Source organism: Bombus flavifrons, chromosome 7 (genome assembly GCF_040668555.2).
Source record: "Bombus flavifrons isolate JBK064 chromosome 7, iyBomFlav1_principal, whole genome shotgun sequence".
Taxonomy (NCBI): domain Eukaryota; kingdom Metazoa; phylum Arthropoda; class Insecta; order Hymenoptera; family Apidae; genus Bombus; species Bombus flavifrons.
The window spans coordinates 1,687,321-1,701,449 of NC_138448.1; the positions used below are offsets into that span (position 1 = coordinate 1,687,321).

At 48.3% G+C, this 14,129-nt stretch overlaps 2 protein-coding genes across 24 annotated transcripts in view; one reads left to right on the forward strand and one right to left on the reverse strand.

The window, feature by feature from the left end:
* The window catches only part of RpL40 (ribosomal protein L40), a 145,533-nt gene that overhangs the window by 119,685 nt on the left and 11,719 nt on the right, over positions 1-14,129 (reverse strand). The window lies entirely within an intron of this gene.
* Positions 1-14,129, forward strand: part of LOC138181818 (protein turtle) — a 156,890-nt gene that overhangs the window by 103,107 nt on the left and 39,654 nt on the right. For 22 of the 23 annotated variants that reach the window (XR_011173610.1, XR_011173611.1, XM_069117087.1 and 19 more), the window contains 3 exons: positions 8,191-8,318; positions 9,478-9,645; positions 9,884-10,182. Coding sequence is in view for 20 of the 23 variants with exons in the window: in XM_069117087.1 (XP_068973188.1) it covers positions 9,497-9,645; positions 9,884-10,182 (448 nt within the window). In the remaining 3 variants the exon portion in view is untranslated. Of the gene's footprint in view, positions 1-8,190; positions 8,319-9,477; positions 9,646-9,883; positions 10,183-14,129 lie in introns of those variants that run through there. The other variant, XM_069117097.1, reaches the window with a different exon arrangement.

Genomic DNA, 14,129 nt, shown 5'->3' on the forward strand with positions numbered 1-14,129 from the left:
CACAGGGAACATCGGGACCGAGAAAAAATTCATAGATCCAGTAAATCAAAGTACTCTCGGATCACGAACCGAAAATGCGTTCGATTTGAAAGCCCGATGGTATGGCAGAGGGAATGATCGGCTGACCCAGTGGAAGTCGAACCGCGGCGATATTGGTTTCTCTCGGGGAAAAATACGGTGGACAGAGTAAATTCTCGTGACAGCAATTTCCCTTTCGGCGCTGTTGGTCCGGGAATGAGCTTATTGGCGCGCCGCCTCCGAGAAGCCGGTTCGGCGTCAGTGACTGCCGGTGGCAGCACGGTCGAAAGAGAGATGAGAAGAAAAGAGACAAGAGGGACGGTTAAGTGCACTTCCCTATGGTACATTTGATTCAATTGCAGCTGCGGGTAGCTGACCGAGTCGATAAAGATTCGACTTCGTGCGACGTCTTCTTCCTTCCAGGTATTTCCCCGGTCGAATATCCCCGAACGAGCCGAATGTCTCGCTTTTTTCTTCGTGGCCCCACTGCCCTCCTTCACTGCTTAACGCGTCCAAAAGAAAAGAAGAAAGATCTGCCAGCTCTTCCACCTCTGAACCCCTGTTTCCTCCTTTCGCCGTCTCGCTCATTCGATGCTTTCGAATGGTCCGTCCAAATTGTGACTCGCTTAACGCATCCCCGTTGCCGCGTTAACCTCGAAATCATTGGCCCGAGGTTCGCACCTCGGGAAAGATGGATCGACAAGAAGAAGGTCGGTGTAGATACGTGCCAGAGGGAAGAACGTTAATTAAGCGCGAAATTACGAGCAGCCCGTGTACAGTACTTTATTTGCCCCACGATTTAAGCGTATTGTTAGAGCGTGTTAATAGCGGAGGATAATTAACTCTTTTTGGATTACGTCACCGGCCACGACAACTTCCATAAATGCTCGCCAACGTGATTCGCATTGCGGCACCGTAATTTCGCATGGACCATCTAAACGATCGGCGAATTTCGATAATCGAGTTGGATATCGGCAAAAGAAACGCGTTCCGGTTGCTCGTAGCATGCGGAAAACAAAGCGCATGTTGGATGCATCGATCGCCGACCTTACGACCTGGTGGCCAAGTCGTTTTGCCAGCGCACGAATGAATAACTGAACGAGCTTCCAGGAACGGTATGCGGCCAGTGAAAAGTTGATGAGACAACTTTGGATTTGTTCTACATTCTCGGCGGACGGCTGGCCGGGCTGCGACCGTTTTACGACGAAACCTATAGGTACCATCCGGCACACGGAAACTAGAAGTAAGAAACTCGGGGGTGCGGGTAATTGAAATTTTTCTTTCCCGGGTGAACGGCCGGCTGTTACTCCGCCCCCGGAAGAAGGAATTAAAAGAGCGGGAGGAAATGCGCCGTGCTTCTTGTTTGTTTCTCCCGTTTCACCATATGGAAAGCTTTACGATCTTTCATAACGGTAGAAGAGGCGGTCGAACTCCTTTCGTATGTTGAGTGAGTGCATGTACCGAGAGCTTTAACGTTATTACATCGAGAATCGAATATACAGCAAACCCGGAGCCAAAACCGCGAAGCTCGCAAAGATATCTCTGTGAAGAGGATTTTCTCTCTCGCTTAGCCGGCAAACATTCGACGCGTCGTTCCGATCGGCCGGAAACCGACGAATTGAACGAACCAGAGGAACTGCAGGCCGAGGAAGGAATCGCAGGGAATACCAGGCAGGAAATCGCGGAAGGGCGGTATACGAGGCGCGCGCGAGCTTTCGTATCGGCGCTCGAAGAAGGTAGCCGAACCCTAAACGCGGTAGAATCCTTGGAATCCATCGCCACGCCGGCACCGCCGCAAAAGTTTCAGTTATTTCGGCGTGTTCGAGCTCGTGCCGGGTATCATTTCACGGATGCCTGGTGAGCGTACTCGCCAGTCGCATTTTGGTATTCCGCTGGCAGTTTTGCGGTCGACTAGGTGACGATGCTGTCGCAGCTGGTGCTGGCGACGCGTTTTGCGGGGCTCGCGGTTGTTGCGCAGTGCTACGAATCGCCGCTAGCACGCTAAATGCTTTGAGCTTTACGCCGCTATGGTGTACCGCAAATATCGTCGGAACCTTTCCATAAATGTATCGCGACCAGCCGCGAGCTGTGCTGAGAATAACGACTGTGCGAAGCGCAAACACTTCGCTCTACTGTAATTAAACTCGTCGTTCCGCTCGGTGTCGGAAGAAAAAACGCTAGTACTTGCGTTCTCGTGATTTTATTCCTATCCTCGTCGGGCCACGTGAAAATCGTCACTGCCCGCTTTTTTTCTATTAACATCAATCGCCATTACGGAAACGTAGACGGTCTGCTGTGCTGCATTCCATTATCTACCGTAACTTCGTTGTTGGAAAAGTAAATTTTCATTTAGAATTTGCACCACTACGAATTGTCGCTAGTCCGAATAATATTTTACCGTTTATCATGTAATTGTGCGAACGGCGAGAATCGGTTACGATCTTCTGCACGATCCACTGGGGTCGAAAGCATCCAAGAATTATTCGTCGGATCTTCCCTCTGGTTTTGCTAGTTGAAATTTCACGACGCGCACTGTCGCGGAGTCGTCTGGTGCGGCAAGAAATCACGCGAGCTCGAAACGAGTCGTTTTTCCGATAGGGTGCGGGTTTGGTCGGTGGTAGGTTTATTCGTCTGAAGTACCTCGTTTCGCGATGCTATCGGTTAGGAATCGTAGAGCCAACAAGCCCCAAGCGACGTGATCGCGTGTATCGTGCTACTTTCGTCACAAATCAGCGCACATAATTTCAAAGGACCGCTAAATCTGCCACTTTCCTTCTTTGATTCGACGAACGATCGACATAACTAAAGAGAAATTGACCTCTAGCGTGTCGGGACGTGAAATCTTAGGCTTTAGGCCGCGTACGAGTGATAATCGGAGAATACGTATTTGACGTTATACGTTTAACGTCATTACAGTGATTGCAATGCAAGGATAACTTTGAGTTTATGATTCAAGGCGATTATTGTAACATCGTAGTTTTCCCTAGTTTTGCTCGTTTCGAAAATAAACGATACGCGAAGATTCTGGACGGAACGAACGTGAAAGAATGTGGATGTATGTAGGTCAGCTCGCGGTGACAATAGCGCTTCGAGGAAGAGTTTATTCGTTTCGTCGTTGAACGAACGCCCTGACGGATTCCTCGGAAATTCCGCCGCAGACTACGAAGGCGAGGACTAAATAAACTCGTCCATCGACTACGATGGAATTAATACCGATTTCACTCGCCGCTACCGTCGATGTCTCTTTCCACTAAGAGAGTAGAATTTGCATAGAATTCACTGTTTTGTTGATTCGGTAAGTCAAACTGTCAACGTGGATTAATCCTCGAGTAGTTTCCGACAAATTACCGGTTCTCGCCGAATCGATCCTTTGTTCTGTAGAAACAAACGAGAACAAATTTATCAACATCCGTTCGGAGTACCTACATGAATTCCTAATTTCGTTCGACTTCTCGAGTTCTGTCGAGTCTCTTCAAAGACAGTTTGGACTTTGGTTTGCGTAAAGTGGATGTATTTTTTCCTCTTTTCCAATCAAAACACCTTTTTTCTCGTCCTCTTTCAACTACCACTCAAAGCATGGGCGAAACGAGAGGAAAATCGCTGAAACCTTTGATCGGCAATTGGTCCTTCGCGTCGCACGAAGGCGTCTCCGAGGGTCTAGCATGTTTAACATTGCAGCGCAGTCGATATTCCGAGATTTCCCCTGAGAAGGGCGCAACTTAAACACTCTCCACTTTAAAACCTATTTCTATCGTATCACATATTGTCCATGATCGAATCCTCTTTTACGCCCGTCTCTCGTGCCTCCTCCCTTTTTCTCTCTCCTTTCTCATTCTCCCTCGCGTGGTCTTCATTCCTTCGGCACTTCACCCCTTTTCTTCATTTCCCTCGACGAAGTCACATCCATGCTCCCCTATCCCTTTATCTTTGCTCGCCCGTACATCTCGGTTCTTATCCCGGATGTAATCACCGCCGAGTCGCCGGGTTAGGTTGGGTGCTCGCCGACACGGGCAATCCTGGTAAGAGTTGCATACTCGCTGCAAGCACTCGTTCCCCGCAACGTCCCTCGCAAACTTACAAGGGTGAAAATCTCGTGGCCGGTAACTTTGACGGATTGTAACCGCGTCGAAGATACGACCTATGATTCTCTGGTAGGCTACACGGAAGTTGGCCTGTAAAACGAACCGTGGAACGAGGGATGGCAAGAGAGAACCAGCCTGAACGACGACGTCGAGGTAGTTCCGGCGAAAACGATTAATGAACGGCCGAGGTATCGCCAGGCGAACTTGTGAAACCGTGCAACCTCGTAGCTGTCCTGGTTTGTCCATTGACTGTTTTAATCGATTTCATTTCACAGATTCCGCTTTTTTTTCGAGACGGTTAAAAGACGTATTCGAGACGACGGAAGTCCATTTTATCGCTTCCGGATAATTCTGCCTATAAAGAAGATCATCGTGGACTCTTAACTTTCCTTGAAATTTGACGGCTACGATATTTCGTCGAGAACTCAGCCGATAAAAGCCACGAGGAGCTAAAAATGTTCGCCGGAGAAGGGCTCGTTTTAATGCATTGTTACGAGAATTTCATCCGGTATGACCGACGATATAATTTTATCAATTGGACGAAACAGCAGATTTAATTGACATTGCATAATTAAGCCCTTGGACATTATTTTCATTGTTCGATGCTCGTTTGGTACAGAGTGATTACGAATTCTAAGTTTCTTCTTTATTGGCTCGTTCTAACCGAGTTCTTCCCGATTTAGCGAAGAAAGCCATATGCAATATCGTGATATTTTTATCCGCGAAGTATTCCATACTTGTCCGCGATCATTTTCGATTAGTTCAGCCCTTGCGACGAGCGTTCGCAACTTCCATTTCGTTTTGAAAGCTGGTGATTGAGGGAAAAAAAGATTGGCGGGCGGTCGCCAGGGAACAGAGCACGGGCAGAGGCTTCTCGACGAGAAAGAGCAAACATTGCGATTGCGAAGCGTTCGCGAGGGCCATTCGACGATCCTTTTCACAGGCCTGTTTCAATTTTGTTGGTGAAACGTCATCGACTGACCTCGGGTTCGTTCCCTTTTAGCCTGGAATTCTATTGCCATCGGCCGCCACTGCAGTTTGGCGAGGGAACCTTGACGGTAATAATTAACGTGTTCATCATCGTGCCGCAAGGACACGCGAACGGATTTCGTGACGAATAGACGCGCGGTGCTCTTGTGTACGTCGCTGAAAGGGCTTCGGGGTCAGCGTTGACGCGAACATGCATTTGCGACGAGATCCGCGCTGACAATGCGCGCAGGAAGCTGCACGGGCAAGACCGGATGCCAAATGACACGGTTAAGTGACACGCGGACGTGATATTTTGAAAGTAACGCGACAGCGTCGAGGAACCGTGCAACCATCTTTCATCGTTGCTACACCTTTCAAACAGCGTCGACTGCGAATAATCAGTCTACTCTCGAATAATCAGTCTCGAATCTACACGTTCGAAAGCTGCTAAATGCGTTTACTCGATCTTCTTGTGAAAAATTGTTTCGGCCGAAGTAAAATGGTTGGCACGAGATGGCTCCGCGAATATTTCAATTTTTGGAAGGCGAAGCTAAACAGCGATAGTGTTCGTTTGGTAGAGTACGCGATAGAATCGAGACGGGCAGATTAAGAAGGGGAAAGGGCGTGAGTCGTATCGCCAGGGAAATTTCGACGCGGCGGAAATTTTATGTGGAAGCCAAGCGAACGCGAACGAGCGACCGTAATTGGATCGATATGACGGAGACAACTTTATACACCGGTGGCCCTGCAATTTCTATTTTGAATAGCAATCGCCACTCGTTACGTGATACGAGAATACAAAAAGCACAGCCGAATTTTCACAATTGATCGAATCAGCTGTAGCTGCCACTTGCAATCGAATCGGGTAACCGCGTTTGTTGCCACATTGTCAAATTACCCGTGAACGCTTACCGATTTGACCTTTTTTTTTACTTCGATTCGATGTTTCGGTGCGTTGAAAATATTTGCATATTAGTTTCTCCCTTTGCCGCGTAACTGACGAAACGGTTTACTTCGCTCTCGAATCCTCGCGTTAATAATAACAAGAATGCGAACGGAATAGAAGATACATTCATCGTCCGTGATGCCTAATTCGAATTGTCTTGCTTCGGTTGCTCCGAAATTGCGGTGGACTCCTCCCTGTAGCAACTCGAGATTTGCATCGGGCTCGACGCTTGTGCCGACACGCTAATTAATTTTCTCGTGTATCAGACGGCCAGTGGATAAAGTTTATCGCGGTACGAGCTCGGAGGGCCAGAGACTGTCGGATCACAGAGGTGAAATTGACCACGAACTTTCGGCAATTTCGGCGAAGCGGACAAGTAATAAACTTACTTTCCTCCGTAATTGATTGGAAAGCTCGTAAAGCGATCCCGCCGTCAAGGGAAACTCGAACGTCGGCAATTGTTCGCAATAAATAGCGCGCACTTGATTGCCGCCGTTCTCACTAATAAACGGAAAAAACATCGTCGAGAAATTTGCTGGTGAAATAATCCTTCCATAGCCGCATGTCGTCTTCGCTTTGGGATATGGTCGGCTGTCGGTTCCATCGGTAATTCATCGTAATTACCTCACCGAACGTGGATAAAATCGAAAAATTACGTCGTGTTGCGTAGAATCAGCAACAAGAGCCAACTAGACGACGAATAGGTAGATCGGGCGTAGTCGAGTGTCACGCAAAAATACTCGACGCGAAGGGAGTGAATCGTACGATTCGTGCATCGTGTAGATCGCTAGAAACTTAATTCGAAGAAAGGAAAGATTTTCTATCCATCGTGGCAAAGTCTTTGTTATACAAGGGAAGGTTAAAGACGTCCAGCCATGAAGGATATCGCGGAAATCCGGAAAAAATCGCGGCAAAAATAGCATGTTCGATAAATCCGGGAGATTTCATTTGGTCGTGGTTACCATTCTTCCCATTCGGTTCATCCGGGTGCGTGCGTCGGCGATAGGTCGGGAATGGAAAGGAACAAGGGATTACAGGGGTAGCAGATATTGGTCAATCCCACTGGCTCAGCGCTAATAACCGTGGAACACGAAGACGAGTTATGACAGGTGGTGTCGTGGGTCGTTCGGTAGGAGGGAATTGCACGGACGACATGTACCATTGTTCGACTAACCCTCCTCCTTCTCTTCTTCTACTCTCTTCCCCCTGCCTGGTTTCACCCTACGCGTCCCTTTACTCCCCGTGCGTCTTCCATTAGCAGCGTGTAATCCTGGTCGAAGGTGCTGACGGTTTTCCAACCAGTCGGCCCTTTCGCGTAACATACTGAATTCACGTTATGGTGCGCTTCATTGCCGATCGCCACGAAAGCGTCGTGAACAGATCGTCGTACGTCAAATGTAGTTCACCTTGCGGCAGTAAAACGCAAGACTCTATGCGCAATAATATCGGCGTTAAAGGCCAATAATCGTAAACGTTGGCGAGCCGTACTCTCTTTTACGAACGCACGCGAATGACGCGCGTACAAAAGGCTGATCTCTCCGAATCCGAGAATCGGTTTTTATTGCGACCCGGTAGCTCCGGAATCTCGAGCAACAAGACCGTTTCGCGGTGAGATCACGGAACAGCCATACGAATACGGCGATATCCCGAGAATCCGATTATTAATCCGAACACGTTCTAATTTCTCTTCCGAATCGTATCCGATCACGCTTAATCACGCGTAGATCGTGATTCCTAAGATTGTTCAGGCCAAGAAATCGTAATTAAGCACCGAACGCGATTACAATCAAATGATCGACCTCTTAGGAAAATATTTGTCGTTTACTGAAACACGATGCTGGTCGTTTGATCATCGCAATCCACGCGGCTGCTCAAAGCGACATAATTATTATCCCTCTGTCCAAAGTTTCTGTTCAAAGCCCCGGATCGATTCTCTCCCAGGAAGCGAGCATGAATCGATCAGATCGGTCTTCGCATACAAGCACGTATTTCGCTAATCGATTCGATTCATGCACCGTCTGCTCGGAATTCCAACTAGCCTTCGAAAGAATATGTTCGTACACGATAGTAACGACGTATGCGTAAGCCGAGGGAACGAACATGAGCGACAGACACCCTTTTCGAATACGTGACGCGCGTACTTTGGCCGAACGTTAACGAGCCGGTGATTTACAGGTGATGATAGCGGCACGCTGTGGAGGCTAAGGTGGCTGTCGCGGCGGCTGAAGAAGTGGCGAGGTTGGTGAAAATTGGCGCCGGGAGCGGTCAATCCGGGCAGCGGTAGTGGTGGCGGAACGGCAGGGGTAAGTGCCTCGCTTCATCGATTCTTTTCAAATATCGGTCGAACAACGATCGGTCGTAGCCGTGGAATAGTTGGATTACATAGCTTTTAGAATTAGTCCCGTTTCTCTGTTCGCGATAGGAAACAAATGATCGTGAAAATCGTGATACGAACGGTCGGATTGCATCGAAAACCTCGTCGAACGTCCGATATCTCTGGTTTGGTACGCGGCAACGAATTTGCTTTGACTTTGAGGCGCAGCACGCCTCGTTTCCTCGTGGAGGTTAAACAGCGTGGAGGCCGATCATCACGATCACGAGCAAACGCGAACGAACGAAAGAATCGACGTGAAGAAAGAAATCACTTCGCGGTTGAGTCGAGTAATCGAACCCTTATCGGCTGGCTCGAGTTGGTTCTCGGCAGAATAATCGAGTTGCGCGATAGGAATCGTGGATCAAACGACTGGCGAATCGATTAAGGCATTATTTCACGGCATTATGCCGTTTTCGTGACTACATCGTTCGATAAATGAGGTAAAAAAAAAAAGCTGACCGAGACATGCGGTTATCGCGGTTCGTGTTACGCTTTCCGGAATTAAGTAGCTCGTTCGGTGCAAATTGAAAATATCGCGATTCGATAACAAGAGAAACGCCCTTTGCTATTTATTGGCCGCATTGATTACCAGATGTGGCAAACGTATAATTATATTCGAATACGCGATTAGATCGTCGGCATAATTTATCGTTGAATTTAATTGAAACGCAAACGCCGTGATATCGTTTTACTTCTTGCTATCATTAATTATCGGTGCTTGTGCGTGCAATCCGATTCGATCTCCTATCGCTACGATGTCTCGAGAGGATAGGGTTGCGGGAAATTTTAGGCACGCCGCACAAGCATTGTAGATACTCGACTCGATAAAACAGCGCTTTCAGCGACCTATTAACTTGCGCATCGGTGAAATCACGCGTTTGTACGGAGCGTAGAGCACAGCAACAGAAGTAACGCCGAGATACTCGGAGAGGTCGTAACGCGAGTAGATTCCGGAAAAAGGCGCGTAAAGCTGAATAATTTCTCATTGCGCTCGATGCATTGGCCTATTTCCTTAATTATTTACAGTAGCTCTCCTGTCGAACCTCACGCTACCTAACCTTGCTTACACGTTCGTTTATAATTTACAGATACTATGGGAGCGGGGGTATGGGGGGCGGAGGAGGGCTACAAGCCACGGACCTCCGGCGAAGGCTCGAGTCCCGGTTTTCAGGAAGCGCTTGTCCCCAAAGACCTCGTTCCTTAAGACACGATGGCTCCCAAGCATCCGAGGGGAGCACCCGTGACCAGGAAGAAAGGTAAAGCCTGCCAATTTTCTTTGCCAGCCTAATTTTCTATTTATTTTTCCGCGATACTCCTAACGCGTAAAAGCGATGACCAGGCAGGGCGAAGTATCAGATCATTGGTAAAAGAACATTCGACCGGAAGAATTTCTAATTCCGTTCTGGAGCGGTCGAGTTCGCTCGAATCGATCTCGAGAACATATAGCGAGCAGCGAAATCGTTCTAACGCGGGATAAATTCGTTTTTCCGGTAGAGTTGACTTGCAAGCGGCTCTCGCTTCCGGTCAACCCACGTGTACGGGTTCCCGGCCGTGCAGACGACAGACGAACGAGGGGAATGAACAAGAGAAAGGTTCGAGGTGCTCGAACGGCGGATCGGGCGTAATCGGAAAGCTACGGCTCTCCGTCGCAAGACCTATCAACACAGCTGAAAAGGAGGAAGGAGTCAATGGGAAAAGGCATCGGTTTCGATGGTGTCGCAGGGATATCCGATGGATCGCGGATGTGGCAACGAGGACCCTGCTCCTCGGTATCGTGCTTTTCGTCACGCCAGGTACGTTTCGTGAAGATTTCATTTCTTTCCTCTTTTCCTTTTTTTTTTTTTTTATGGAGAGAAAATCGCAATTGTCGGATAAATCGTCGCGCGAGGGGATCGGAGACGGAACAATCGTTCGTGGTTGCCGCTCGAACTGTCGAGTACGCGTTTGTTTCATTACCGTTTACCGGTTTCTCGAGTTGTACATTAATTAGCGAAGCTCGGTAATCAGAACAAGCCTACAGGGTCACGGTAATAGCTTTCCATCGTCTCTCAAGTACGATCGACCGATCGATCTTGAATTCAGCGTGGCGTGGTTGGATGCGCATGGGCCAGACCCGTAATGACGTCGATTGAGATCGAGCAGAGAGTTTCCGTCGAGATACCTCTCGTAATTGGTAATACATATCTGCGCCATAGCGTACAATTACGCGTGCATTCGGTTGTTCGCTCATGCGTTTCGCTATCGAGTCTAGAGATTCTGTCGAACGCCGAACCGATTGATTTCTCGGATTGTTCGTAGACACGAACGTTATATTCGGCTGTTTTTGCCGAAGAGCCGATCTCTTGCTCTCTTTTTATTCTTTCTACCGGTGCAATTGTCTTCGACGTTTCTCCGAACCGTCATGTCGTCGTTCTATATTTTCCCGTCAAATCCAGGGTTGTTTGTCACCGCGAGCGACGTACATCGCGACCATTGCAATTTCAAAGAAGCTGTCTTCGCGGATGAAATAAATGTTCTCGAACGTCACGAGGAGAGAGGAATCGTTTTTCCTTGCTGATGGAATAATCATTCGCGGCAACTAAATATTTTACGAAAAATCCCTTTGTTAACGCGAACGAACGGTTCGCAGATCGATCGGACAAATGTGACAAAAATTCACGACGATGTTGCTTAACGATTGGAAAGAGCATTCCAAGAAACGGGCGGAACGAGAGAAAACGATTGAGCGAAAGCCTATCTTTCGCGTAACCGCGTTTATTTACGACTGTTACGTGAAAGCATGAAAAGCCGCGGCGTATTTAACTGATTTACCACAACGAGATGAATAAAGTGACGTCAATGCCTGCTCGTTCCAAAGGATGTTTTCCCTTTTTTTAATTTGCTTTCCACGCTCGTTAGTTTCATCGGCGAAAACAATTTCATTAAAACTCCGTCTCTCCTTCTGGAAAGCTTGTTCAACGCGAGCACGATGTATCCTGCTAATGACGCGTATACGGAACTGAAAAACATCGTGAATCGATGCGATTAAAGCTCTCTTTATTACTGTCTCTTCTCGATGAATCGAAAAAGCGTTTTTTCTCCGGAGAGGGCGGATATCTCTACGTCGCTACAGAACCGAGGTTTAGCAAGATTCTCGTTCGTACGAGAAGGAAAACTACCGCGAATATTGGCGGCGAATGAACAAGATGAAAAGAAAGAACGGCATCAGGGAGAGACAGGGAAAAGGGAATCGTGAGGAAAATTAGCGAAAAAGTTGTTTAATACAGAAAGTTGGGTAAGTCGTGGAGGACGAACAAAGACGGCCATTGTGATCGCCACTTGCACGGCTTCGGAGACGGCCATCGTTTTCGTTTCGCCTAGCAACTTTCCGAGTTAATGTCCGTCATTTATTTATTTCCCAATTATTTTCCGCCGGACCTTTCGACCTTCGTCTCGCAACTTAGCCGCTCGCAAAGTGCCCCTTCAACTTCTCCGCCGCTCCCAGCCAGTTTTTAAATTGATTCCGCCGGACGAATGGGCTCACTGGGGCATGTAATTTGCTTGAAAAGGCCATCCTCGCCGTTTAAGAAGACTCCCTACGTACGCAAACGAGCTTAGTTCCGCCGATAGGTTCCCGCGATCAAAGGGAGTTCGTGGTGCCAGTCACCGCCCTTGACTAGCATCTTGCGATTATTTCTTCCGGATCATCGTCGTTGATTTCGAACAAAGTAGAGTAAGTATCATCCGCGAACGCATTCGGGTACGATTAAGTTGCTCTCCAGATTACTGAAACTGATGGAGTTCGAGGAACGGCACATAGTTGCCATAAATTACGCGTACTTGAGGCATCCGCGCATGTCGACGGCCAACGATTACGGTTTCTTCCTCGTAGCTGTCTTCAAAGCAGCCCAGATGGCAAGCGATGAAACGAGTTGTAAATGACGTTGTCCCTTCTTCGAGGGTACGTTGCCCTTTGCTAAAGCCCGTTCCACACGGCAAACGACACGTAGCGAAGCTACGCGAACTGGTCGATCGATCGAGCCGAGTGAAAAAACTTGTCTGGTGTTTGCGACATAGCACCGAGTCGAACTCATTTTCGTAGCACTCTTCGGCCACTCCGCTCCGCTCGACGATCTCGCGTCGACTTGCCGGCCGATAAACCACACGGAGCTCGAACCCGAGGTCGTTCACTCAGTTACTGAATATATATTTAACCAAGGGGCATCCAATTATGCTAAATAATTAAAACCTATACTCGTAGCAAAAGTTGGCAGAGACGGGAGAATGTTCGTTAGCCCTTGGTTAATTGTTTCGTCCGTGTCATCCCGGCCGCGAAGGCTGTCGCGTTCTCGTGTGTGAATGGAGCTTAAGCTTAACCATTTGCACCTTGCACACGATACGCCGATCGAGTGCTTGCTTAATTTCACGGTTCGTCGCTAACTGAAAATTTGAAGATGAAGATGAGAAGCTCCTTACAAGCTTCCTCGCATCTTCGATTTCTCCTTGGAATTGCCGTAGATCGATAAAACCAGTACCGTATCTCGTTACGCGTGCCTTTGCGTATTCAATCGTGTGTCGTATACGTGACATCCAGTGCATGGAAGGAGTGGTTCCGTGGTATTTGATGGACCTAAAGCTGACAAACCGTAAAACGCTGTCGAAAGTAGGAGAAAAAAAGGATCATGAAAATAGGCGATGCCATTTGGCCGAGGTTCGTACGAACATTCTCGCTTCAGATTTCTCTCTTTCTCGCGGTTCATCAACGATCGACGTTTTCGCTCGTAGAACGACCGAGCATGTGGGGTCCTTTGTAGGGCAAGCAGTAGAACAGTACAAGCGGACGGACAAACAGACAGCGCGCGAGAGAAAGAACACGAAGACGAAGGGACTTTGTCAAAGAAACGATGTTCTCCCGTGTCTTATACGTACCTACGCGTATGTATACCGCTGTAACGCGTCTGTGATGTATCCACGAACAACGCCAACGTGCCAGTAATCTGGACAATAGACAGAACGAGGATGGAAAGAAAGCTCGAGTGGCGATCAAAGTCGCGCACTCGACGGCGCCGAAGACGAGGGCGCTCCATCCACCGCTTTGGAAACTAATCTTCGACTCTGTTCTCTTTTTGCGCTTTGTTTGCTCCGTTTATCCGCCGTTTTTCCTCGCGTTCCCTTTTCCAACTTTTACTTCCTATCGTTGATCAAACATTCTATAAAGAGAGGATACTGTAGGTGGACAGATCTTCAACCGTTTACGGAAAAAGATGGAGTAATACGCGGTTTACCACGGCTGGAGAATCAGGAAGGATCAGACCGGTCCTGCTCGGCGTATCCTTTCTTCCTCGTAGTAATTTCTCATCCCCCGACACGAAGACGCACGCGCCCAAGAGAGGTTCCACAGGCTCGTAAGCCATTGTTCCGCGAACGAAGACAATTTTCACATCGCTTTCACACTGCTGCGGCCTCTCTTCGGAAATTCTCATTTAGTTTTTTGGGCGGACTCCCGCTTCGAACGCCCTCGGCGCTGTTATCTACGCCACGTACGCGATTCTTCGGATTTTTCCGCTTTTTCCCCGGATGAACGGTGGCTTGCCGGTGAAAAAAGGATCGGGCAAAAAGCGGCTACACCCTAGTCTAACACGGTCTTCGTTTTACCTTCTTTGTCTTTCTCCATCCTATTTCCCCGCATAAAGATTTAGATTTTATTCCGTTTCGATCGATACAGCTTCGTTTCCGTTTCGTCGTGAGCCGCGGAAAGGCG